The 25,538-nt window shown below is 41.2% G+C and overlaps 1 protein-coding gene across 1 annotated transcript in view; it reads right to left on the reverse strand.

Moving 5' to 3' along the window:
* Window positions 1–684: 684 nt before the first annotated feature.
* dnah6 (dynein, axonemal, heavy chain 6) overlaps window positions 685–25,538 on the reverse strand; it is a gene marked incomplete at both ends in the record, with an annotated part of 62,390 nt that continues 37,536 nt past the window's right edge. Inside the window, 31 exons of the mRNA XM_080028862.1 lie at window positions 685–788; window positions 1,347–1,569; window positions 2,344–2,492; window positions 2,750–2,822; window positions 3,712–3,897; window positions 4,195–4,322; window positions 4,467–4,596; window positions 4,996–5,117; window positions 5,297–5,416; window positions 7,397–7,535; window positions 7,699–7,845; window positions 9,049–9,137; window positions 9,496–9,656; window positions 10,204–10,394; window positions 10,880–11,046; window positions 11,304–11,439; window positions 13,282–13,515; window positions 14,114–14,293; window positions 14,501–14,681; window positions 14,833–14,900; window positions 15,769–15,933; window positions 16,101–16,226; window positions 17,055–17,258; window positions 17,664–17,860; window positions 18,135–18,258; window positions 18,534–18,650; window positions 18,963–19,107; window positions 22,515–22,750; window positions 23,171–23,338; window positions 23,527–23,769; window positions 25,157–25,297. Of these exons, the coding sequence (XP_079884988.1) occupies window positions 685–788; window positions 1,347–1,569; window positions 2,344–2,492; window positions 2,750–2,822; window positions 3,712–3,897; window positions 4,195–4,322; window positions 4,467–4,596; window positions 4,996–5,117; window positions 5,297–5,416; window positions 7,397–7,535; window positions 7,699–7,845; window positions 9,049–9,137; window positions 9,496–9,656; window positions 10,204–10,394; window positions 10,880–11,046; window positions 11,304–11,439; window positions 13,282–13,515; window positions 14,114–14,293; window positions 14,501–14,681; window positions 14,833–14,900; window positions 15,769–15,933; window positions 16,101–16,226; window positions 17,055–17,258; window positions 17,664–17,860; window positions 18,135–18,258; window positions 18,534–18,650; window positions 18,963–19,107; window positions 22,515–22,750; window positions 23,171–23,338; window positions 23,527–23,769; window positions 25,157–25,297 (4,794 nt within the window). The remainder of the gene's footprint in view (window positions 789–1,346; window positions 1,570–2,343; window positions 2,493–2,749; window positions 2,823–3,711; window positions 3,898–4,194; window positions 4,323–4,466; window positions 4,597–4,995; window positions 5,118–5,296; window positions 5,417–7,396; window positions 7,536–7,698; window positions 7,846–9,048; window positions 9,138–9,495; window positions 9,657–10,203; window positions 10,395–10,879; window positions 11,047–11,303; window positions 11,440–13,281; window positions 13,516–14,113; window positions 14,294–14,500; window positions 14,682–14,832; window positions 14,901–15,768; window positions 15,934–16,100; window positions 16,227–17,054; window positions 17,259–17,663; window positions 17,861–18,134; window positions 18,259–18,533; window positions 18,651–18,962; window positions 19,108–22,514; window positions 22,751–23,170; window positions 23,339–23,526; window positions 23,770–25,156; window positions 25,298–25,538) is intronic.

Here is a 25,538-nt window from a genome sequence, read left to right on the forward strand (position 1 = left end):
GGGTCAGAGATTGAGTGTGTCTGCACCCTGCCCCGGTACTTCAGTGGGTATACTTAATGTGTTTGAGGAGCCATATCTTATGTGTTTGCACCGCATGCCTTAAGTGACAGAAATAGGCTGCTAATGTGTGTGGGGGTTGTGGCGGAAATATTTCATCATTTGATAATCATCAGTTCTTCTACTGTCGAGTCATCTCTACTAGCCATGCTACTTTAAAAAATATCTATGTGTCTGACCACCCATCTCCGTTCATCCATCTTTTCCGCCGTCCGTCCCTCTGTCTTTGCTCTCCCCGAGGCCACATGTGTACTGTGATTTTCAGGAAGCACATTTATCCAGTGACTTACCGCGGACTGTGAATGGCTGCTCTCCGGTACGGGAGTCTTAGTATATGGTGTTTACATCTTCAAAGATCTGGATGTACTGCTCCGCTCTTGTCGAGTGTCAGTGTCAGCACGGTGGCACTTTGTTGCTGCATTTTTACCTCACACGGATACACATGATCAGTCAGTGCTAGCTCGAAAGGGTTTATTGCACTACGTGAGAAGTAAGTGCACTTTCAGCATAAATCATGTGCCTGTGATGTGAAAATCTTTATAAATAATTCCACAAAAGCTTCAACGTTAATTCAAGGTAGTGCATAAAAAGGTATATATTTCAGTCACATGTCCCTGCTTTAAAGGCTTAATCATCCAACTGGCACAGGAGAGCAGAGGCTTTTGATATCCAATAGTCGCTGGCTCGCTTGGAGGGGAGCATTACCGTCACGACAAAATTAGTTGACATACCTGGAGGAAGACAGAAATGACGAGTGAGGGGAAAGGACTTATCAAATTAACTATCCATCAAATGGCTCAAAGGTGGATTCAGCGATTCTGAAGAATGCTTGTTGTCAAAACAACTTTGTATAAAATCAGTGAATATCTCCTCACGATCCGCTTTACTGTCTGTACTGTGCGTGTGCAGAAAATAATCTAATGTTAATCCACAGTTTAGGCTCTGTAAACGCCAACGGCCATGTCGCTAGCTACAGCGGGACCTTTTTTTTTTACATAGTATCCTTTGTTTACATACCTATTTTCAGTGTATACACAGCAGATTTTTCTGAAAGAGATTGTTCTGGACAGTGGACACCAACAGAAACTCCTCAAAACCACTAGTGAGTAACTACCAACGTATTCCTCTAACTACCAAGGTATACTGTACCTTCATGCTATAACGTCCTCCTTGTCTGCTAATTCAGCATAAAAGTGTCTGTTAAATGGCGTAAAATATAAAAAATAATAAAGTGTAATCTAAAGTAGTAAGTGAGTGAGGGTCCGTGTATGGATCCAGTATATATCTACCAGTGGTGGACAGGGTCCCGGCTCTGATTGAGGTCTTATACAGAGGAGCGTTGTAGAGTTCTGGCTCAGGCACGTAGTTCTGCTGTGGCTCAAAGTGCACCACTGGCAGCATGGAGTTCATCACACGAGGTAACGCATCTTCAATCACCATGTCGCCGTCGTCCCAGCGACAGGAATCCATAAACATGCCATGCACCAGCACGCCGTCCTGCGGCACCGGTAACTGTGGAGTATACAAATGAGATAGAGCAGTGGTGAGTGAAAGATGCATATTCAATAGAAACAAGTTACACATTTTCCTCTCCTTTTAATGCATTAGTCTATTTTTTTTGTTTTCACAGTAAAAATATGACATTTCACTATCACTGTTCCCCCTGAAAAGATGGCTAACCAACAGAAACATACAATTTTCCTTGCATTGGAATAATCCTTATACACATGTGTTACCAATGTTTTACTTATTGTGTTTTAAGCAATAGTTTGCTGAAGAGTTGGCAGACTGGTTTAGTGATTTACAAGGTTATTCAAGTTCAAGGGAATGGGTTCGATAGCCAGTGCAAAAGTGTTTGTGGGACACTTTAGGGGAATGTGCTATTTGAATTTGTGACTCCAGGAGAAATTGAACACAACATATAAAACCACAAAAAAAATGTATCTGTTTGTCGGATCACCAGTGATGCTTTACAGGAATACATTTTGGGAAATACGCTTATTTGTTTTCTTGGCGACGGTCAGATGAGAATATCGATGCTGTTATGTCTGTCTGTACAATAAATATAAGGCAAGTTGCCAGCAGCCTAATAGTTTAGCACAAAGACTTGATATGGGGAAACGGCTAACCTGGCTCTGTCAGAAGCTAACAACATTTTGTTAGGAGTACCTCTAATGTTCACTTATTTACATGTCACAGAAAACTAAATATTTAGCTTTATTTAGCTAGAATATTTCTTCTTCTCCTTTGATAACACATAATAACAACAGCCCTCCCTTTCAGTACCTCCTCATCCTTGTCCAGTTTAGTGTCGTCGGGAGCATTCACAGCTTCACAGACTGCGACCTGGTCTCTGTAAAACGGCAACATGTTGAAGCGGAAGTTGAGCTCATCGATGGGCAAATTGTATAGCCTGGCATGATTCTGAAGCACACCTGCAGGCCAGCAGACAGAGGAGAACGTGAACAAAACGTTTCATTATGTTTATTGTACAAGATCTAAAACAGGGACATACTGGCAACTACATTATTGAGCAGGTACTGTATATGCAAATCCTATTATTTTATTATTATTAGTGAATTAATGAAAAGGAATAGGTCAATATATTCTAGCAGGTTGTCATTTCGACTTACTGATTGCTATGGTTCATTTAAAAAACATGGGAGGATATTTTAATGATGCAGTGTTTTACCAGTGAGAAAGCCTTGAGGGAAGAATAATCCTGAGATCCAGTAAGATCTGGGCTGACCAGATATGATCCAAGTCTAGCAGGAGAAAGAAAGACACAAGAAGAGAAAGTGAGAGACAAATCGAAAGAGAGAGAGGGAGAGGAAATGTAATTAAAATGCATGTATCTTTAAATAACTTTTTTTTAATGTGCCATGTTCAGTGTTTAACAAGCCCCAGTGCATTACTGGCATCCTGTTCCTTATGGGACCTGACAGTGTCTCAGCGACCACATTTCATTGATACAGTGAGGTGGATTCTCTTTTTGGTGTTGATGAACCTGTGCAGTCTGAATCAGAGGCCACCCATCACTTTACAAAGTAATGCAACTCTTCGGTTTGTTATTTTTGTATGTGACAGTGAATTTTAGTGATTGTGCAGTGCACATGTTCAGACAAGTCTTACGGAAGACCAGCTTTAAGTCAAGGGAAATGAACCACGTGCTTAAAGAGGGTGTAGGGAGAGAGAGAGAGAGAGAGAGAGAGAGAGAGAGAGAGAGAGAGAGAGAGAGATGGCCTGTGCCTCGGGGGAGAACGCAGAATATTCATGTGTTATTAGTGTTCTTTGACTTGACGAGAAAACACACACACACACACACACACACACACACATACACTTGTATGCACGCAAGCACACAAACAAACCAGTATGAACAGTGAGAATATTCTGCGATGTCATTGAGTGTGAGTTTATGAGTCAGTGATACAAAGAGAGACTTGAGCCAAAAGAAGGAAGTGAATGCTATTATCATAATTTACCCCAATGCTTTCACTCATCTCTGATCAATGTATTTGCTTGTCCGTTATCTTAATTGCAACACATTTCCTTTCAACAACCAAGTGCACAAGATGCACATACGCTCTCCCCCAGGTTGACGTACGTATCTGTGTTTATGTGTCTGTATTTATTTCCCCTTCCCGTCCAAACCTGGATAAAGGTGGTCCTGAGGGCCAGGTCTCTGACCCAGGAGGCCAGGGGTCTGAGAGAAGGGTAGGCAGAGTTTGACCAGTGGCTGGGAACCTGGTTGCTCAGGAAGCTTGTGTATATGCGGTCCATCTCCTCTGACATCACCACCAGACCTGCTATGGCCTTCTTCAGAGTGATAAGAGACAACTGGGGAACACATAAGAACATCATACATCACAATCAAGAGGATTGAAAGGACAATTACTGTTTATTTCTGATACATTCAATATATATGTTTTAATCTATGACATTCTTTGTGAGTTTTTTTTTTTTCGAAGGTCCTTTCACATTAGCTTTAAACATTGGAATGGGCCCAAGAATAATTTTATCTTTTATAATTTATTCATATTGTTTGCTTACAGGAAATACTGTTTACTAGCAATACAACTAGAATGATATTCATTTTTCAACTGTATATCTTATTGGTGGTAGCCATTTCCTCACCCTGAGGACTTTCAGCAGGTTGTTGAAGCGGTCCACCTCTTGGCCCAACACGGTGGTCAGGGAGTTAACGCGGCCATTTTGATCTCGGACAAACAAGGATTCCAGCGCCTCATCCATGTCAAGACTCTCTGCACACAGACAGGTGGCCAGGAACACAAGATGGACATTTAAAATGTAGCGCTACATAATGAGTTTTTTTAAGATGATGCACATACTCAACAATGACCATGAAGTATTTGCATGTGTGTGTGTGTGTGTGTGTTTGTGTGTACCAGGTAGCTTGGCTAAAATAGACTCAGCCAGCTCGCAGACTATTTCATCGTTACTCTTAGCCCCACTACCGCCTGATGAGCGAGGATTAACATCCAGAATGGTGTTGATTAGAGTCATGGTTTCCTGGCGCTGGGAAGGTAAACACATAACACATAAGAAAAACACAACACACAGACAAACACTATCATCATTGTTCATTGATATTTTAGAGTTGCACTCTCATGCTCTGTGAATACAGATAATTTAACAACCAGTCATAAACTGTTTAAGCAGCTTCGGTTTAAATCATGAATAGGCCTGCCATAAACAATGACATTTACTAGTAAAGACTTGCTATTCAACTCATTAACCTTCTGCAAACCGAACAAACAAAATGAAAACAAATAAGTCAATTAGTTTCCAACACCTGCTCAACAGATTTTATCACTACAACTAAAAGAAAGAGAAAGACCGAACAGGAAGATGAGGATCTACAGAGTTTTGCACATGTGCCTGTTGTGTCAGTAACATACTACTATTAACCCTCACCTGGAAGGCCAGGTTGGCGTTCTCGTGCATGCCAAAGACCTCTGGATCATCACTGATCGGAAGATTCTCAATATAATTCTTATATTGCTTTAGTTCATCAGACTCGGGTGCATAGTAGACACCTCAAACATACAAGGGAGAAAAGCATTAATCCAAAGAAAATATACATATACTGTATATGAGCATACACAAAAACACCTACTGTACTGAATTGTATTATAGTGTAAAGAGTTTACATTATGTTTCCCACATCATGCATATACACAGAGAGAGAAAGAGAGAGAGAAAGCTTGAAGAATACCTGAGGTGGAGTAGGTGTAGTCAGTCTCCAGGGTTACGGGGGAGAAGAAGCCTTTGAGGACAGTCCTGAGGCAGCGCTGATCCCAGGCATCAGTCACTCTGCCTCCATATGTGATCTCACCTGGGGAGACACACATGAACACATGATGTCGTCAGTCTCAAGCTCAGTGCAGTATAAAAAATCATCACTGTAGTTAAATTGAATACACTTATTTCGATTACCTTTAACTAATTTCTAGCCCCGAGGCCAATTTAACAATCATTTGTACAGCCATCACAGGCATTGAACAATCAATTCTTACAGAAAGAAAAAAACTTAACTGTAAAGAAACAACTCGGGTAGTAGTACACTTGTATCATACATCTTATCTATTTATCTTTTGTTATTTAGATGTTGACAACAACAATTCAGTTACTAATGGCTTATTTTTGCTTCAACAATTGTAATAGTGTTTTTCTTTGGATGTCATCAATCGGTTCCTATTGGGGAATAGCTGACACCAGATAGAGGGCTAGGACAACATCAGTTAAATCAGAGAAGAATACAGTGGCAATTGACACTCTACTCAGGAAACAGAAGGGTGACAAACCAAACTAGGATGTTCAAGAGTTTAAACACAAAAGTACACTACTAGTCTTTTTCTTTTTCTCTCACAGTTCTGTAAAAACATAATAATAGTGTGATGACCTTACTAGGTCAGCTCTTTGACGTCAAATGCAATAATGCACAACACGTGTGGCAAGTAGGCAATGACTTGAAAAAAGAGGTAAGTAAAAGTGACAAAACAGATACGACTGGAGGATCATTCAATATTACCAAAACACAAACAGGAGAACATTTAAATCATATTTAACGTGACCAGTTCAACCCGTAAAAATCCATACTTTCTTTAAAGTTATGTAAGATAGGAAGCAGGGGAGTGAATAATCAGACAAATCTCTGCTGAAGCCTTTAGTAAGCTGCAGGCATGGACGAGCTGGCAGAGCCTTTTACTTTTGCACCAGAAGAGAGGAACTGCTCTCTCAAAAAAGAAAAGAGGCAATAACATGCTTGGTTTGAGCCCAAAGTAATTTTTTTTAAAGAGCGTGAAGCTCTGGCACACACAGACTGTTGGAATTATGGATTAAAGTAATAACACAGTAGTGTGATAACGACAATGAGAGACATCCATTTGATGCCAAGGTGGTGTGCTCCACTGAGACTGAACACAACACAATGCAATAATCTTTTTAAAGGTGTAATTGAAAACCAGATTAGGGAAACAAATGAACTCAAGAGATATGACGAGTAGTGTTAGTGAAAGGGATCCCTCCGTCATCTTCATAATAACTTTGAAGATGATTGTTATGCAAGTCCAGGACAGACAATAACAAAGTGACATAATTGAATTCAATTGGAATTTTGTCTGTGCCAGAATATATGACAAAAAAAATATATTGTTTTCATTTTTAGATTAGTCCAGAGAAGACAACTTAGCCATATACATACCTTCAGTTGCCAGTTTATTAGGTAAACTAATACTGTATACAATTAATACAGTAGAACACAAAAGTTCTGCCAGAAATCCTCCCTTAAGGAAAGTTATAAAATCCAATTTGTGTTCAAACTGTTTTAGAGAGAGGTCATCCTGGAGGCTGCAGTTTTTGGTTTTGTTGAATTGTATTGCATTATAAATGGGGTAAAATATACCCTGCACCATGGTAATTGTTGTGATTTATCAAATTTGTTGGTAAAGGCCTTTATGGATATTACATTTTGATCTCTTTTTCTGCTGTGTGTTTGAGCTTAGCTGTGCATGGGGGCATCTGAAATCATATAACTTTGTGAAATTAGCAAACATTCTTTCTCCATTTCGCCAAAAATGTTTTCATTGCTGACGAAACAGTGTGTTGTCTGTGCCGCACACTGGCAAAACACAAAACATGTCCGCCTTAGTTTCCAACCAATCTTCCTGCCTTTCATTAAAAGAAAACAATCTGAAGATTCATGTAATGCTTTGCGCTTTAGGTACAATGTTGTATTTACAGAGCGCTCTACATGTCTTTAAATAGACCTGCATGCAAATACACCAACTAGTCCCTGTGTGTTGCCTTCCCTTACCAGTGATGTAAATGAGAGCGTCCCAAGGGATGGCGCCGTCTTTGCAGTAGAGGTTGAGGTTGAGCAGAGCACACTCCCTGTCACTGTCGTTAAACTCATAGCGGATGTTCCAGCCCAGAGGACCAAACTTCTTCCGCTCCTAATACAGATAGAGAACAAGACGCAGATAAAGAAAGGCAAATATGACGTACACAACTACAACATCATGCAAGAGCGTACCACATGCTTAGGCACTCAAAACAATAACGATCAAGTGTGTGTGTGTGTGTGTGTGTGTGTGGTTTTAAGAGACATTGTGTGACCTGGATGATTGCATGGAAAAAGCAGACTCCAAAGACGATCTTCCTCCACGGGCGTCCCAGAGGGTGGTGTTCAAAGAAAGAGCTGGAGATCTCTGTGAAGGCGCGGCGCATGTTGGCCCGCAGGCCTTTAGGAGGCTCGTTAGTCACCTGGCAACAACAACACAGAGGCACACATGGCTGGATGGATGCTTTTCAGACGGCCACAGTGACTTCTGCTCAGAATGATAAAAATATCAGCACCCTGCTTAGGTCAGGCTATTCCTCAAGGCAAGTCAGTAAGAGAAGGTATGACACCTGTGGCTCTCCTGCTGCTCTCACTCATGGAAACCTGGTTATATTTTAAATGTGTTGTGTTGCTAACCCTGAGAGCTGGATGCACAACTTTCTTTAAATATATATATTTCAGACACAACCTGATCCTGCAGCTCCACAAACACAAGCCGAATCATGTTTATCAAGTGCATTCAAGCAGTTAATTAGTGATTGAACAGTTGAGAATTCAAAGCAGTTGATGAATATTTAATTGGTAATATTTCAAGATTGCATAGCTTTTACAGAAAATGTATACTGGGATGTAACCCAACACATCTTTTTGCCAATTATGTAGAGTATCTAACGTTATTGAACTTGTCTTGCCTCCATAAAAATAAAAAAAACCTCGTCACAGTAGCAGCTACCAAAGGAAACCCATATTTGAGGCTGCATTCTAACTACTAGGTGCCCAGATTACACTATATTTAATATTGTTAAAACAAATCTAGTCAAATTAAATACAACTATTGTTTCAATAATCTAGCTATAACAGGTAGTACATTGAAGGGCCATGATCAGGTCATTTTTTTGTTGCTGGTTTAAGTCACTATACAAGATTGTGTTGTACAATACCAGATCTGAAAATGGCCTTCATAATTTGATTTATCCCATAGGTCTCCTCCCCAAATGACATAAATCTAAGTCATCACAGCTAATCTTTTTAGTTGGCAACGAGTGTAGATCTTTACTTGTAGCTGTATGTACATTCTAATGATTCTTGCATGTGAAGTAATACAATGTTGAGAGTTCTATCTATGACATTAAATCATTTAAAAATGAAATAAACAATATTTTCCAAGGCTGACGTAAAACTAAGGAGAGGAATGCTTAGTAGAAAGAATGCAAATAATTTCAAAGCTTATTAATGCAACAAATATCTTCATACTGGAGAAGTCCATTCTCTAAAGCATTATTTGACGGACAATCTTCAAATTGAATGATCTGAACCCAAGTGAGATTTTTTAAGTGGCATGGTGTGTTTGTGTGTGTGTGTGTGTCTGTGTGTGTGTGTGTGTGTGTGTGTGTGTCTGTGTGTACCTTGACAGAGTTCTGGAGCACTGTAACAGGAAATACTCTTGAAGGCATGGAGCTGAGGAACAAACGGAAATCCTCATGGATTGATGTGTCTGCAAAGGAACAGAGAGGAGCATAATTCACATCCATAAACAAAAGAAAAAAACAAAACAAGTAAATGTCTCTACTACAAAAGAAAAACAAGCATTAATGTATTTTTCCACTGCTACAAATGCAGAGAAAAACAAAGGAAAAAAACACAAAAAAACAGTCACTTAGTCACTTGTGTCCCCTGAAGCTGTGTTGTGTACAGTGCAGTACCATTAACATACTGATTCATTCTTATTTTCGGGGATCAACAGTACAAAATGGGTCAGTGACCACATCTGACACAGGTGACACAATGCCGTGCCCTTGTGTGATCATGTGGGTAGTTACATGCATGGAAGTGTTCCAATGTTGTGCTAATACCAGGCTCAGTGAAGGTCTTGATGAGCTCCTCCATAGCTAACATCCAGGACACAGCCAGATGACAGTTCTGCAGGAAGATCCAGTTACCACTCTTTAGTGCTGCATGGATCAATTTCTCTGCTATTGGCCCCTGGCCTTGACCCAATGAGATGGACTCAACTCTAAAAGAAAGGGAGAGGAGGACAAACACCTGTGATCAACTGTATACACTGACGATCATATCAAGCTCCTCCTCCATCTCTTCATCCACACATAGAGGTGCAATTACATTTTTTTGAATATCATGGAAAAGTTTATTTCATCAAAGCAACCAGGGCTTCCATAACACCTCAGCAGTGCCAAATACTGATCGATGCCACACTGCATTGATGCAGTTAATTTCTATATTATGAATCCTTTTTTGTTTGGTCTTATTTATTATTATTTAGAATATTTTGAAATACTAGATTTTTGTTTTTCATAAGCTGTTTGCCGTACTCATCTAAATTAAATAAAAAAAAACGTTTGAAATATATCTCTTTATGTTTATTGAATCTAGAGAATATGAACGTTTCACTTGTGTGAATTTAATTACAGCAAAAAAGGAATAATATTAAAACATTTTGAGATGCAACTGTACTTCCTTGTCTCGCCACATTCAACCTTTCCATTTTACTGGTCATTGCCTGTATATACCACTATTCTGTCACAGCACCCCAACCTTTTTACCTGTCAAGACAACCTCTCTCTTTGGCAAAGCGCTGGAAGGCTCCCATAGGGTCGGATCCTGTGCTGAGAATGAAGATGAGTGGAGTGGATGGGGACATGGCTTTGTAAAGGTTTGCCAGGTTGACAGGAGGAATTTCCACAAACTGCTTCCCCAGGTTGACAATCACAAACTCTGTGGACACAAACACCACCTGGACGAGAGGGAGGAAGGAAATCGTATGATAAAGGGACAACAGGACTTCATCTCAGAGACTAGAAGGCTTCATAAACTGTGAGCATGCAAAGTGCAAAAACAATGAAGAATGTTTTGAACCATTTGACTTTCTCATTAAGAAACAGTGACATTTTCATTTAAAAATTGGTATAATTGTTTTGGCATTGCTTATGTCCTGGTTCAAATATTAACAAAAATCTATGGATAAAACACTGTTTTGTTGTATTATTATATTTTTTTAAACAGACCATAGTTATTTTAATATCTGGTTCTATCAAACGGTTAATAGAACAGAAAAGGTTACAATATGGGTCCTTTTTTTTTGCATTTTGTTTTGCATTTTTGTTGCATTTGTTAATTCCTCTGGGCAATAGTAAATATGTATATATTTCTTTGTTTTTATTTCTTCATTAATATAATTTGAGACCTGTTGGGCACTAAACAGACTTCATCCAGGCCTACCTTCTCTTCCATGAAGCTCTTGATGAGGACTAGCTTCTGGAAGGACCCCAACCTCTCATTCCAGTAGCCTCTGACCTCCTGCTCCTCCTCCGTGGACTCCTCCAGAGGAGGCAACTCTGACACAAAGCCTTCCCAATTCTCTGGATTAATAGATGCTTCAAAACGCCCTGAAGGAGAGGCACCAGTCATTAAATGCTACACAAATCTTAATGAGGTAGTTTATAAGACATTTGCCACAAAGTGTATTTTACCACATAGATTCAAACTCTATTTTATAAAAGAATAGTAGAATAATTAATAGAATATCTAAGCCTGACAGTGAAAAATGCCATTTTGTATCTCATTTAAACACTAGTTTTTATATTAAGAAGAAGTGTGATGCACTAAATATGCTAAGTCTTGCTAGATGGATTGGTTGGGTTACCTAACTGGATGTGGATGTGGGTTTTGGTAATTTCGTTTGAGATGTCCTTGAAGCAGGGTAATGTTTCCTCCAGATCACAACACGTCTGCCAGTAAAAATCACTTAACCATGGCACATCTGGCCGTTCTGCGTAGTCCTGGGAGAAGGAAAAATGGAAAGGGATATGATATATGATCACAGTAAAGGAAGGACTTGAATGAAATATAAAATAGGGAAGAGAGGATGATTCAAAACATCTAAGCATCTCAAAGATGATGACATGAAAAAGCAAATACAAATTTGAAAAGCACTGAAATTTACGAGGGAAGCATGGATGATGGATGCACTTAAGCTGTGATGCAAAAGACAGGAGACAGACGCACAGAGGTGAAGGAGGGGAAAGGAAGGACAGCATTAGCATGATCTCAATGGCAACACCTCCAGCCTAACTAATGTTTTATAAATGAGAGCCAAATGATGGTTGAACAAAGAATTATGTTCCAAAGTGGCACTGAGTGATGGCTATTCTTCAATAAAACCAGAGCTAAATCTCAAAGGTCTTTTTATTCAATGCTCCATTCTAGCTCTGTCCTTCTTTATTGCCCGAGCCAATGTGCCTCAGCTGCACACTCTTCTGTGCCAATGGGGTTTGAGATGGAAGATAACGGTTATAGAGAGATATATACTGAGAAAAAGATTCAATGAAAACCACTGATATGTAAGAAGGTTGGATGGCTCTGGGGTAAATTGGGCTCTGGAGTTCAGATGACCTCATTTAGCCCATCTGAGGGGTCAATACTATGCCTTGCGTCTGTCTTGAGGTACCAAGGCTTTTGCATTGATTGTTCAAGGCTTATTAGAATGCTACATGACTGCTTCACGGACAGCTGAGAAACCAAGATACTCTCCATGTCTTATCTCTCTCCCACAGATAATTTTATTTCCTCAACCTAGTCTCCACAGACAGACTCTCAAGTCCTTTTGTCTCTCGCTTGCTGTGCGTTTACATCAATCTCAGTAGTTCCTCAGACATAAGCTGGCCAAGAAAGTGACAGCCTGACTGCCACTTTGTGACGAAGCACTTTCTTTTTTTCTTTCTATCAACTCAATCCCAACATAAGCAGAACGTGAAGATACTGGGGAAAGTTTTGAGGAGACAAGTAAAACAGTTATTTCTTTGTATGCAGTTAAGAGGATCCAGACAACAGAAATGTAAATAAATAAAATAAAATTCAGTGGAGCCAAAAAAAAAAAACTCATGACACGGTTAAAAATAGGCTGGTATCTCTCTATCCCTGCAGGCAATTGAGCCTCATACCTTACGATTTGTTCTGGCTTCAGTGGTCGAATCAGCTAACTGAGAGTTTCTGGTACATTATTTTTCTAGATAACTCTGCAGTCTCTTATGAATAAATAGATACACTTAAAAAGTAAAACCTGTGACAGGCTACATCCCCTTACATTGATGATGAAAATGATGGTGTTGGTGTTTTGCTGCACAGTTACTGTAATTTGTAACACACAGGGGCACAAGTTATGCTGTTATGCTTTTGTTTTACCTGAGATAAGAACTGTTATACTGTAGAAATGAGTAAATGTCAAGGTCCTTTGACATAATATTTTGGAAATATGGAAGTTTTTGGCAGTTTGTTGATTTTGTATTAAACTATGTGTAATAGAGCAATCATCAGCTTAATAAAACATCAAAGTACAAGAGAAGCAACTGATAAATTGATTATTAAATAACTTATAAGGGGATAGGGTCAACTCATTGTTGTTCTCTTATTCTTTTGTCCTTAGTTAGAAGTGTGTTTTCTCCTGCTGCATATTACCTTTACAGTGCACTCAGTAAAATCACACCCAGCTGCAACAACTTTTTTATCTACAGTTGATTTAGTTGCGTAATTAGATTAGAACTCGTTACCCTTAAACCTATATTCAGCAAGTGGAATATAAACTGCTTGCAACACGTTCTTTTTTACCTGATTTCCCACCTCACCTTATCCAAAGAGGCAGATCCTCTTAGGAAGTAGTTCCACTCGAGGTCTGAGATCTCACCACGCTCCTTCATGACCTCTATACACAGCATGAAGCTGTAGATAAGCTTGTGCTGCTCAAAGAGGCCACGGGACACATTGATGTAGGAGTTGAGCAGGATCTGGTCCAGCAGGATCTGGAGACGCTCTTCTAACACACTGCTCTGCTCTGATGTCTCAATGGTCGAGTTGAATAGCTGAGGGGGGAGAAACATAAGGAAAAGAAAAAAAAATGCCACAGAAAGATTTTGAACATATTAAACAAATTTGAATGGCGGCTTGAAGTCTTTGTGTTCCAATTAAACGCTTTAAAGCTTCTGGGAACCTAGTGTAGTAGTAAAAAAAATCCATATATGGTATCAAATGTGGGTGTCTCAATAATCTGATTGAAAATAAATGTTCATAAATATTATAAAATGTTGTTAAAAAAATGGTCTTACTGTGTAGAAAATTTGACAGGACTGTATGGGCGACAGTCATGGCAACAGTCACTGTTTTTATAGAACGTTCGGGCAGAGTACTGCCATGATTGGATCAAAATACTTATTGTGTAATAAGAACCAGAGCATAGCCTGCCTCATCTAAACTGATTTTATGTCAACTTAATCAAACAAGAATGCAATATCTTTCATTTGGATTGATATATAGTATATACCTAACTCTTTTCAGATGATTCTATCATGTAACTAACTCGCCAAATGGATTTCATGTACTTGGGTTTACAAGGGCTTTAATAAACCACAGGTGGTTATTTGTCTGTGTCTTGTTAAACGAAAAAAAGCCCGTCACTCTCACCTGTTTGAAGTACTTGAGGGAGAACTGGTACATTGGATCTATCTCAGAGAGACTGGCGATGACAAAGTACAAGACTGAGCCTCGCGTGGCCACGGGTCGGTAGCGCTCCCGAGCAGCGTTGATCATTAGCTCAGTGGCCTCTGCCTCCTCCAGACGATGCTTGATGGCCTCTGATGTGACCTGAGAAACGGTGGGAACACATAGGACAACACAAAAACTTGAAAAAGCAAATAAACAAGAGCAGAAGAAAAGTGAAGTGGTAATGGTAAATCAGGAACAGAATAATACAGTAGGAGAATAACAAAGACAGTTCAAAACACAATTTTTTTACTTGATAAACGATGTTGCCTAAATTAAAACATGACCATTGCCCGAGCTCTGATTTACCTTTGATTCCTGGAGAGTGGTAACTAGCTCCTCGTTATCGAGTATATTCCCCTGAGAGTTGAAGAGCAGCTTAAGGATGCGGTCTTCGATATCTTTGAGCTGGTTGCGGTCGGCGTTGATGCGAACAATCAATTCGTTCCTCTGTTCCTCAAGATGTGGACTCTCCAGGCGCACCACTTCACTGAGGAGAGGAGGAGGGGAGACAGGGAGTTTAGGACGGTGAAAACAATGTGGAGGAAATACTAATTGATTGCATACAAATATTGCTAAATTATCTGAGGTTAGGGTCAAGCGCATGTCTGTTTTTAATGTGTATTTATGCATGTGTGTACCTAAGCAGTTGGTCCTCCAGGCCAGACTTGGTCACGGTGAAGTTGATAATTGTAACTTTTATACACACCTGAAGTTCAATAGGAATACACACACACACACACACACACAAAATAAGAATTGTTATAGTATTTCTATCACTATTCTTTGAAATCAACAGCCTACATGTGCCCCATACACCAAACCATTTGCAACCCAAGTTTAACTGCCATTTCACTTTAAATCTTTGGTGTATTTGACAGCTGGGGTCCAATAAAACGGCTTTATAGACGAACGTTAAACAGGTTCATGTCTAAGTTACTGCCTTCATGCTCTGCTGGCTTAAATTCACACGGGAATCAAAGCCTGCGGTCACATGGTGTTGCTACTCTCTTGGCTGGTGTTGAACAAAATGCCATAGTCCAATCAGTGAGCTGAAAGGAGACTACATTTCTTTACAATGCCTGTATACCACATGTGATGCCACAGGAACCCAAGAACCAATAGTTTTGGATGGTTATTGTTAGGATTTCTATTGATACCGATTGTATACTGAAAAGGCATAAAGCTTAATATGTCATTTACTACTGTACAACATATTTTTTTGATGGAGACAGATGCATTGAGCTGTTGGCAAATACCATCAGCTTGAGTTGGGAGGCTGCACTCACAAGGTAAGGATGCTACTAAATATACTGTATTGCATTCAGCTACATTTTCATTACATTAAGTAAAGTCAACCCAAACTTGTAAGGGCTTTTCCCTGCCAGTCATGACGGTAAAGCACAGAGCACAGTTACAAACTGACAAATGTAATCGCCTTCTGCCTGAGGGTTCATCATCATGAATAGACTCCATATGTCTTCTTCTACTTCTTTTTCTTCTTCCATGAACTGGAATTGCATCTCTGAATCATAACAGAAGAACCTATTCTGGAGTTTAAAGGAGTGTGTCCTTACCTCTGGTAGGTAGTGTGGGTTGGCCATCTTGGTGGTCATATAGAACCTGAAGTTTTTGTCATAATCAATATCGGAGTCTCCGAGTCTGATCAACGTCCGTCCACCAGCCACATATGTCTGCTTTAGCAGGATGGGCTCCAGGGCTGGATCTAGGGACTCCTTTAACTACACACACAAAACAAGGATGCAGGAATGTGAATATATATATGTTAATCAAAAGATGCAAATTGAAGGTTAAATACTGTACTTTCCGCCCAATCTACTTATTGAATAATATGTATTCATATATCACCTCCTTTATGCTCAAACATGTTTTTTCATTGAGTTCCTACCTCTTCTAACAGTACAGGCATTCCCATGCGTATGGCATTCTCTAGGGTACGGAGAAAGTTTGGGTCTGTCAGCTTGATCACCTTTAGACCATTCTTGGCCTCTTTGGAGCGGATCCATCGGTTAGCCTGAGGGGGAAAGAAATAACCTTTATCTAACATGATACAAATATGGTTTGAGTTAATGTAATAATGGGAGACTAACAATGGTGTATAGTAAATATAGTATAATAAAGTATAGCTGAAAAGATAACAATCATTTAATCTATAAACATCTACGGTGAAATGTGTCTGTCAGACATGAAAGCATTTACAAAGTTGTCAGAATTGCTGTCTAACCCATAGGTGCATAACTGTGTACATAAAGCAAAAGAGAGCAGCTGTACTTTAGAACTATAAAGAACAATGGACAGGGGTAGAAGGATGGAGGAGAAAGAAAAAGCTGAGAGATGACAGGAGAGACAATTAGACTTGTCAGTCCTTGACAAGGCACAGAACCTTAACCTATACGAAGGACTTAAAACAGAAGCGGTGGCAATATTTTCATCCTGTACATGTTTCTAAGTCTGAGTAAGCTGGTTTGTGTCATTTTTGTATGTGGGGAAGCTGGGCATTTTGTGTATCCCGGGGCAGGGGACAGTCTGTGACTTTATCTCTGACCATGTCTGACAGGAAATTCTATTTTGAGAGAGATTGTGTTCCTGTTCTTTGTGCTGGTGCCGCAGCCACGTAGTCATTGTGTTAGATCACATTAAATCCAAAAAGGAAACAAGAAATCTGTGGAATCCAATTGTATTCACTTGGGTTTGTTGTTGTCCCAAAAAAAAGTGCACATTTACATGTCCCTAGCATGCATGCGAGACTTGAAGGATTAACTGACCAATTATGAATGAAAAAGAAATCCGTTCAAACAAATTAAATGAATGCTGCCTCGGTTGTAGTTTTTCTATAGCTCACCTGATCCTGTGGGTCGATCATGAGAGGCCAGCGGCGTCCATTGGTCACCAGGATCCCGTTCTCCGTAGAGACGGTGTCACGTGGCAGACCCTCGGCGTTCCACTGGCGGATCACATATGGGTCACCCAGAACGCTGATCAGGCTGAAGCTGGCACTGATGGGAATGTTCAGTTCCTGGCACTGTATTATCCACTGGTCAATAAGCTGAGGAAAACGGACAAACACACACACACGCACACGCACACACACATACACATACACACGCATGAGTGCATTCATTCTGTCTTTGTATTCTGCATTTTATTTAATGATCATCTTTAATCAATCTCTCATTAGTGATTTTAAGGCATACTTTAATGGCATTACTACAGTATATAGCTGTTATGTTCTGGGATTTGCATCTGAAGCAGAACTACATGGACAATTATGAAACAGTTGTGCTTATTTTTTTTTTTCAGATAGGCACATATGGATACAAGGGGCATAGTGTACTGTATTGCAACATGGTGTGTTTAGAGTACAGTCATACTGAACCGAACAGTGTACCATTTTGCATTCTAAAATACCGTCCTAAAAGCTCTTAATTGCACCTCATTACACTGTACTTACCAGCTGCCTATAATGAGAAGTAAATGCTCCATAGTAGGCAACACAGGCCGCTGCAATGAAGACGTTCCCCACAACGTTGATGATCTCCTGCTCAAACACGGTGACACTTTCATCCCATCTTACTTGCTCATCACCCAGAGCAGAAGTTAGCTTCCCTGCCCTGGAAAGCCGAGCCTCGGTCAGAGCCATGGTGTCAACTTTGAGGAAAGAGAGGGGTTACAAAGAGAGAGAGAGAGAGAGAGAGAGAGAGAGAGAGAGAGAGAGAGAGAAATATTAGCATACTTTTCTTCAATTCCAATGGGTTCATAGTAGACATATAGTATAAGTGAACTTCTTTTAGAATTGGCTCCATCTCTGAAGGTATTCACAGAACAGGAAATAATTTGTTATAAAATATACACACGGTGTCTGTCTGGGCAGTTGAAAAGCTAGGTAGAGTTTCAAATGGTAACTTATAAAGGGAACTCTTACCCAAATCCTGCTTCTCATTGATGCTGCTGTCAAACTGATCCTGCAGGACCTTGATCTGGTCTTCCACTTCCTGGAGCTTTTGTTGCTTCTCCCTCAGAGTTCTCATCACTGCATCCAGCTCCCCCTGCATACGTTTGAATAGAGGGAGAAAGGGAGAGGGCAAAATACTATTAATGAACCATTTAGAGAATATTTGGTCAATTTTTTTAATTTTCATTATTTGGGCCAATATATGCAGGGAAATCAGAGTGGAACTGAAGAGGGAGTAGATAATGAATTGCATAGACTTGGCAAAAAGAAGTAACATTAATATTTAAAGCAATATCCATTACATTTTAATGTGTGAATGTATATGATTCAAATATATAAGCATACTGCACCATGCTGTAGGTGACTAACCTGCGCCTTTTCCAGTTTTGCTCTCTTGGGGCCCACTTCTTTGAGGACTCTAGAGTAAATGTCCATGGCTCTGACCCACATGCACATTGATCTGCAGGCTTTTGATACCTTCTCCACCTAACAGCAGCATCACAAGAAGGAATTATACAATATACATCATGTGTGACAGGTATTGAAAGGCAAGTTACATTCCACAAATGATTGACAATTTAAGCCATCACAAATATACACAGTTCAATTCAGTTACATGAATATGAGCAATGACCATCACACCACAATCAACACTTTTTTTAAATTTTCCATCCACACTCCAGACTGTTGAAAACTGTCAAAGTCTATGAACTTCAATTTCAAAGCAATCGGTGTTTACTCTACACCCTTCTACACAGAACGCCACATCAGAGTTTTAGACAGGTAATTCAAACAGACCTTTTCAGGTATGAAATCAGGGTTGTTAATGTATTTCTGCAGCTTCTGTAGAATCTGAGGCTTAATATTGTCCTTGTCATAGTCCATCAGACGCCTGAGGAAATTGGCATCTCCAAGTAACTGCTTGGCACCGGGCCAGTCGGGTCTATAACGAGAAGGGGATATTGGTGGAGGTTGTGAAAAAAAGGTGGCTTCAGTAAATGCTTAAACATTATGAATAAGGGTGAATGTGTGGACAAAATAAATCTGTCAAATAAAATCATAAAATTAGATTTCAAATTGAGTCTGGCAGGTACTAGTTACACATTTATAGCACTGTGCGTGGTTAGCAAACCATTCCTGCAAATGTCAATTCCTAGCAATGAAACACTGCTTACAAAAAAACAAAGCAGCAGACCATGGTAGTCATGATACTGTACACTTAATGTAGGAATTCCACCTTCATATACTTGCAATGGTTAGAAATCCCATTCAACAGAAACTCTCACATCATACTTTAGAACAAGGAGAAAAAAGAGGGAGTTAAGGGAGTGGTTGGCAAAAGGTTAAAGAGATAGGATATTGGGCAGTAAAAGGTTTAGTGTAACAATGCAGTACTGGAGCTTAATAAGTGAGGAAATGGAAGAGTTGACGGAGAGATGAGTCATGAGATGGCAGTGTAATCGCTCTGGATGCCGACAAAAAAATTTGTAATTGTAATGATGATGATCATTTTTGGAATGACTTAAAATATGCTGATAATAATTAAGCTGAAAAGATTGTTTATATGTTCCAAGATGATGAAGATGGCTACAGCAATGTCAGTGATCTAATGACGGATCATAGTGATAAATGGGATGCCTGATATTGGAAAACAAGCATTGGATAAATATTAGTGGTGGGCCGTTATCGGCGTTAACGTGCTGCGTTAACGCCAGACTCTTCTTGGCGATAAAAAAAATATCGCCGTTAATCTCTTATTCCACCTCCTGTTCGGCTCAGGGGAGATAATAATAGCCGGGGGCCGTTGTTGACACTTGATGCTAAGCAACCGCAGCTTCCGGCTACTGACCAACAACGGCCAAAGCAGCAGGGTGAGAAAGCTCAAGAACGGCGTCCCACAGGGTTCAGTGTTGGCACCTATGCTGTTTAACATCTACATCCATGACCTACCCCCAACAACATCTAGGAAGTATGGTTATGCAGATGATCTGGCCATCCTACTCAGCAAACCATCCTGGCAGGCAGTGGAGGAGGGCCTCTCGGAGGACATGAACACTCTGTCCTCGTACCTGAAGAACTGGCGCCTCAAACTCAGCGTGGACAAGACTGTGTCCACAATGTTCCATCTTAACAACAGGGAAGCGTCACGCCAGATCAACGTCATGGCTGACGGCACCCGGCTACAGTCTCAAGCCTCCCCTACGTACCTCGGCGTAAAACTTGACAGAACACTGTCATTCAAGCAACACCTGGACAGTGCCAAGGCAAAGACCACCGCCCGTACTGCACTTATACGTCGACTAGCCGGTACAACATGGGGAGCCACGACGAGGACACTGCGCATCTCCACCGAGGCCCTGGTCTTCACTGCTGCTGAGTACTGTGCCCCAGTCTGGTGCCGCAGTCCGCACGTAAAAAAGCTTGACACTTCCCTCAATGAAGCCCTACGTACGGTCTCCGGATGCCTACGAGCCACCCCAACCCACCAACTACCTGTTCTAGCTGGAATCGCCCCAGCCGAGATCAGACGGGAGGGAGCCATGCTGGCTCTTGCTCAGAAGGCACTGACGAGTGAATCCCACCTCCTCCACAAGACCATCACGGAGAGACCACAGCGCAAGCGCCTCAAATCCCGCCGCCCATTTGACATACATGCCCAGGAACTGCTCAGCTCTACACCAGCTGACACCAGCAGAGCTTCCTGGGTCAAGGCCAGATGGACGGAACAGTGGAGAGCAGCAGTACCATCCAGACTCCACCGCTACATTGAGGATCCCACAGACGTCCCCGGCGAGCACCTACCCCGCAGGCAGTGGACAACCCTCAACCGCCTGAGGACAGGTGTGGGACGCTTCGGAGAGTCAATGCAGCGGTGGGGCCTCAAGGACAGCGCCCACTGTGAATGTGGAGACCCCCTACAGACTGTAGATCACGTCCTGACCAGCTGTCCCAAACATCGGCCACCAAATGGCGACCCTGGCCTAACGAACCTGGATGACGAGACGCTGGAGTGGCTTGCTACAACCGAGCTGAGGATCTAAAGACATACGCAAGAAGAAGACACTTGAGGAGCCTTTATTCTCTCACACACCCGCCGCTCTCTCTCTCCATCACTTGCCCACGACACAATCGGGTATTGGAACGCAGGGTGGGTGTGTGTGGCCACCGGTCGCCACGTGACTATAAGTTTCCAAGTTTTAAACACTTCTATCTCTTCAACGTCAACGTCACCGTACCCGAATCCTAAATATCCCCATAGCAGACGCTATATTTCATCGGGGGGGAAACTTTGTTTTGCGCCACAGTTCGGCCGTAATGCTGCTGCACACACACACACAGACACAGACACAGGCGCACACACACACGCTGCATGACAGAGACGAGGGGCGCTACCAAAAAGACGAGAGGAGCGGTTGGAGCAGTTGGAGCGTTTAGAGACACATGCGTGCACATTTATTTACATAAAATCGCAATCGCAGTCATTTGTGCAGTTATGTAAAATGTTTCATTAAGGAAAATTACAGAAAAAGTAACGCACAGTGACTTTGATGAGTAACTTTAATCTGATTACTGGTTTGGAGATAGTAACGCGTTAGATTACTTGTTACTGAAAAAAGAGGTCCGATGCCGGTAACGCGTTACTAAGTAACATCTTGTTGAACATTATTTATTTTCATCACCAATTATCATAGTAGAACAGCTTCCTCAAGCAGTTTGTGATGCATGTTGGAAACAGGATGAGCCCCTGGTCTGATGCGCCACCTGGCTTGAGAAACACGTTCTCAAAGACTTACTTTGAGTCATTATTTAGGGAGCACACACATGTTATGAATGAATTCAAATGAGCCATTTTAATCTAGATTAATCTAGATTAATTCCAAAATTAATCTAGATTAATCTAGATTAAAAAAATTAATCTATGCCCACCTCTAATAAATATACGTTCCTGTTTGTGGTCACTTATCTTAGACTGATTGGATTGGAGAAACGCAGTACTATTTTATTTTGATACGACAGAATTAGACACTATTAAACGCTGACTATTTGCCATTGGTGCTGAATTTAATCAATTGCGCTTTACAAATGAAACACTCATCATAAAAGTATTAGCAATTCGATTTCACCAAGCGCTGAACTCTACTATAACTGTATTATGAAACAGCCTCATCAAATCAAATGGCTTCCTTCCATCCTTAAGAGAGTTTGTAATCATATAATATCAGCTAAGGAGAGGGCAATTGGCAAAGGGCAATTATGTCCTTTCATATAAGAAGCGATACCTGTCTAATTAAAAATCTATGAGGAAGAAAAGTATTGTGTTTTTTAAAAGGGAGAGTGAAGCACACTGACTTGGCATTGAGAAGGATGCAGATAGCCTCCATGACGGTCTGGACCATGTCTGGGGGTTTGGTGAACACCTTAAGCTCAGAGATGTCAGCCTTGTCCAGAGAATTAAGGGCCTGATTGGCCCCCTCCAGGGCTGGCAGAGCTAAATCCAGGTCCCTCTGGGCGTCATCAGCTATGGCCTGGGTGTCTTCAGCTTTGACCTTGGCCAAAGCCTCATCCTCACTCACTACTTTACGCACCTGTGGCACGGATAGATTTCATATGATACGTAGTACGTACATCAACACACTACAGCAATTACAGAAGGGTATCATGCTTTCTTCTTTATACAGGTGACACAATACACACAAGTTAGAACACTATGTGATACAAAATAAAATCACTCTCTCTCTCTCTCTCTCTCTCTCTCTCTCTCTCTCTCTCTCTCTCTCTCTCTCTCTCTCTCTCTCTCTCTCTCTCTCTCTCTCTCTCTCTCTCTCTCTCTCTCTCTCTCTCTCTCTCTCTCTCTCTCTCTCTCTCTCTCTCTCTCTCTCTCTCTCTCTCTCTCTCTCTCTCTCTCTCTCTCTCTCTCTCTCTCTCTCTCTCTCTCTCTCTCTCTCTCTCTCTCTCTCTCTCTCTCTCTCTCTCACACACACACACAGAGACACACAAACACACACCTCGTCAGCGCTCTCCTGGTCTACAGACAGTTGCTCCATGAGGGCATCGACATCAATGGATTTCTGTTTGAGGACTGGCTCCAGAGCAGACAGGTCTATTTTCATTTTGGCCACCAGCACATTGGTCTCTAGCAGTTTGGTCAGACCGTTTTTCACACGATCCCTGGCCTATACGTAAACACCATCACACAAAAATATACTGTATTATGCACATTTCAGAGGCAGATGCATAACAACTGTACACACACAAAGAAACAGATCAGAGGAAAATATTCAAAATGACTGACCATCAGGGGACTTAGCTGCTTTTTACTCTCTGATGATAATTGCTGATGAATTTGGATATTTAGACTTACAAGCACTAACTGCTGTCTCTTGTCCTCTAGCATGGACACATAGAGGTTGATGAGCTCCAGGTAGGATGTGGGCGTGGTGTAGTATCGACGTCTCAGCTCCGAGAAGAAGCGATCTGCCATGTCAGTGACACTAACATGTATCACCATGCACATTTCTGAGAAGCTCTTCTTCAGCTGCTCGCTGCCAAAGTCCACATTCATGAAGAAGGCCTGGGAGACCGAGAGCAGCGCCTCAGGAGGCCACTGGGCAACAGGGAGGAAAGGGGGAATGAGGAAAGAGTGAGATAAAGTTTGCAGTATGAAAATATTGTCTTAATTTGAGATTTTTTGTTGGCACATTGATTCAAAAGAACAGCAATATAATGGCATGAGATATAAAAAAAATGCAATAATAAAAGGCATTCAACATAAATTCAAATTACAGACGGATAAAAAAAAGTGTTATCAAAGGACATAGAAGAAGAGAATGGTTGGCGTGAAAGGATAGTAAAATAAAAAACTAGAAAATTCAGCGAAAATTTTAAAAGTGCATGCCCGACCTCCAGCCCCACATCGGCGGCGTGGTCAGCCATGCTCGAAACGCTTCGCCGAACCGCGCCACGCTCTTTCTGAAGACGAGTCCCAAGTTGGGGCTGATTGGACAGTTGCCGTTGTGGCAAATCAGCAGCAAAGGGCCGCTCTTGCAAAGACGTTTTCGTCAACGGCGACAATGTTTCTTGAGCTATCTCGCTAAAACTGTGTATACATGTGTATGTCGGTCCCCTTAGGCTGTGTACAACTTTTGGTGATGATAGGTTGGAAATCCATAAAGTAGATGTCATGTGACTGTATTTCAGTTTATGCAAATTAGGTGAACAAAAAAAAATCCTCGCTGACCCCTATGGTCCAAGAGGCTTTATTGTGGTACACCATGAGCTGTACATGTGTAAGACATTACACGTCAATCAGAGTCAGGGGGCAAGGGGTTTGGCCTGTCAAACATTGCATTATTGATCTATGGTTTTCACATTTGTGGCGGCCCCTATAGGTTTGTTTCGAATAAGCCTCTGGGGACATGCTACCACATGTGTTCTGCACATTTCCAGCAAGTGTCATGATGATAGGACCTATGGTCAATGAGTTGTGGCCAATTAGCTGCTAAGCCCCACCCCTGCGTAAACATTTTGGTCAATGGCGGCCATGTTTATCAAGCTATCCTACTAATCTTTTACAGACATCTGTATCTCATTCCGCCGATGCTTAGTGAACAATTTGGTGTCGATTGCGTAACATTTGAGAAAGTTGCAGTGAAAAACCAGTTTTTCGGTTTATGCAAATTAGCAAACATATTCCTTGTACCTGTGTGAGAAATTTCTAGGCAATCGGACTTACGGTGTGAGGGGTGTGGCCTCTCAAACTTTTTTTCATTCTGGGCTTAATAACAGCACCACCTTGTGGAGGATTCCTTGGAACAATAATAGCACACCCCCTTGAGTGGGGGCGCTAGTTCTGTGAGATGTTTGCATTTCTGTGCATAATGGTGCGGGATGAGTTTGGGCTAGAAGAAGTATGGTGGATTGCAATAATTGCAGTTCCTCAATCCTTGAGACACCGTCTCCACTGATTAGATTTGGTAAGAAAAAGTGCATACCTGCACAAACCAGTCGATGGTGCAGCAGTTGACCAGTGACGGAAACATACGACAGCGGGACCTGAAGGAGTCGCCCACAGGACTCATACAGAGCACAATGTGAAGCTTCTCCCGGACACGAGAGATGAAATACTGGAACACCTGGAGGACACACACACACACACACACGATTTCTGGAGGTTGGGTCTCAGCAGGCGGATGACATGAAAAGCGGATGTTTTCTAACAGCTATCTTGGGGGCACAGACTTTAACTGGCTGCTTTTGCAGAGACTTTATGACTATTTTTATTTTTTACTTTGTGGAAAACACGTCCCTATTGTGTTGTTTCTAAAATGTTCTTAATTATTCTAAAGTTACCTTTACTATGTTTGTATTACTATT

This window comes from Ammodytes marinus, assembly GCF_949987685.1.
Source record: "Ammodytes marinus genome assembly, chromosome: 6".
Classification (NCBI taxonomy): domain Eukaryota; kingdom Metazoa; phylum Chordata; class Actinopteri; order Uranoscopiformes; family Ammodytidae; genus Ammodytes; species Ammodytes marinus.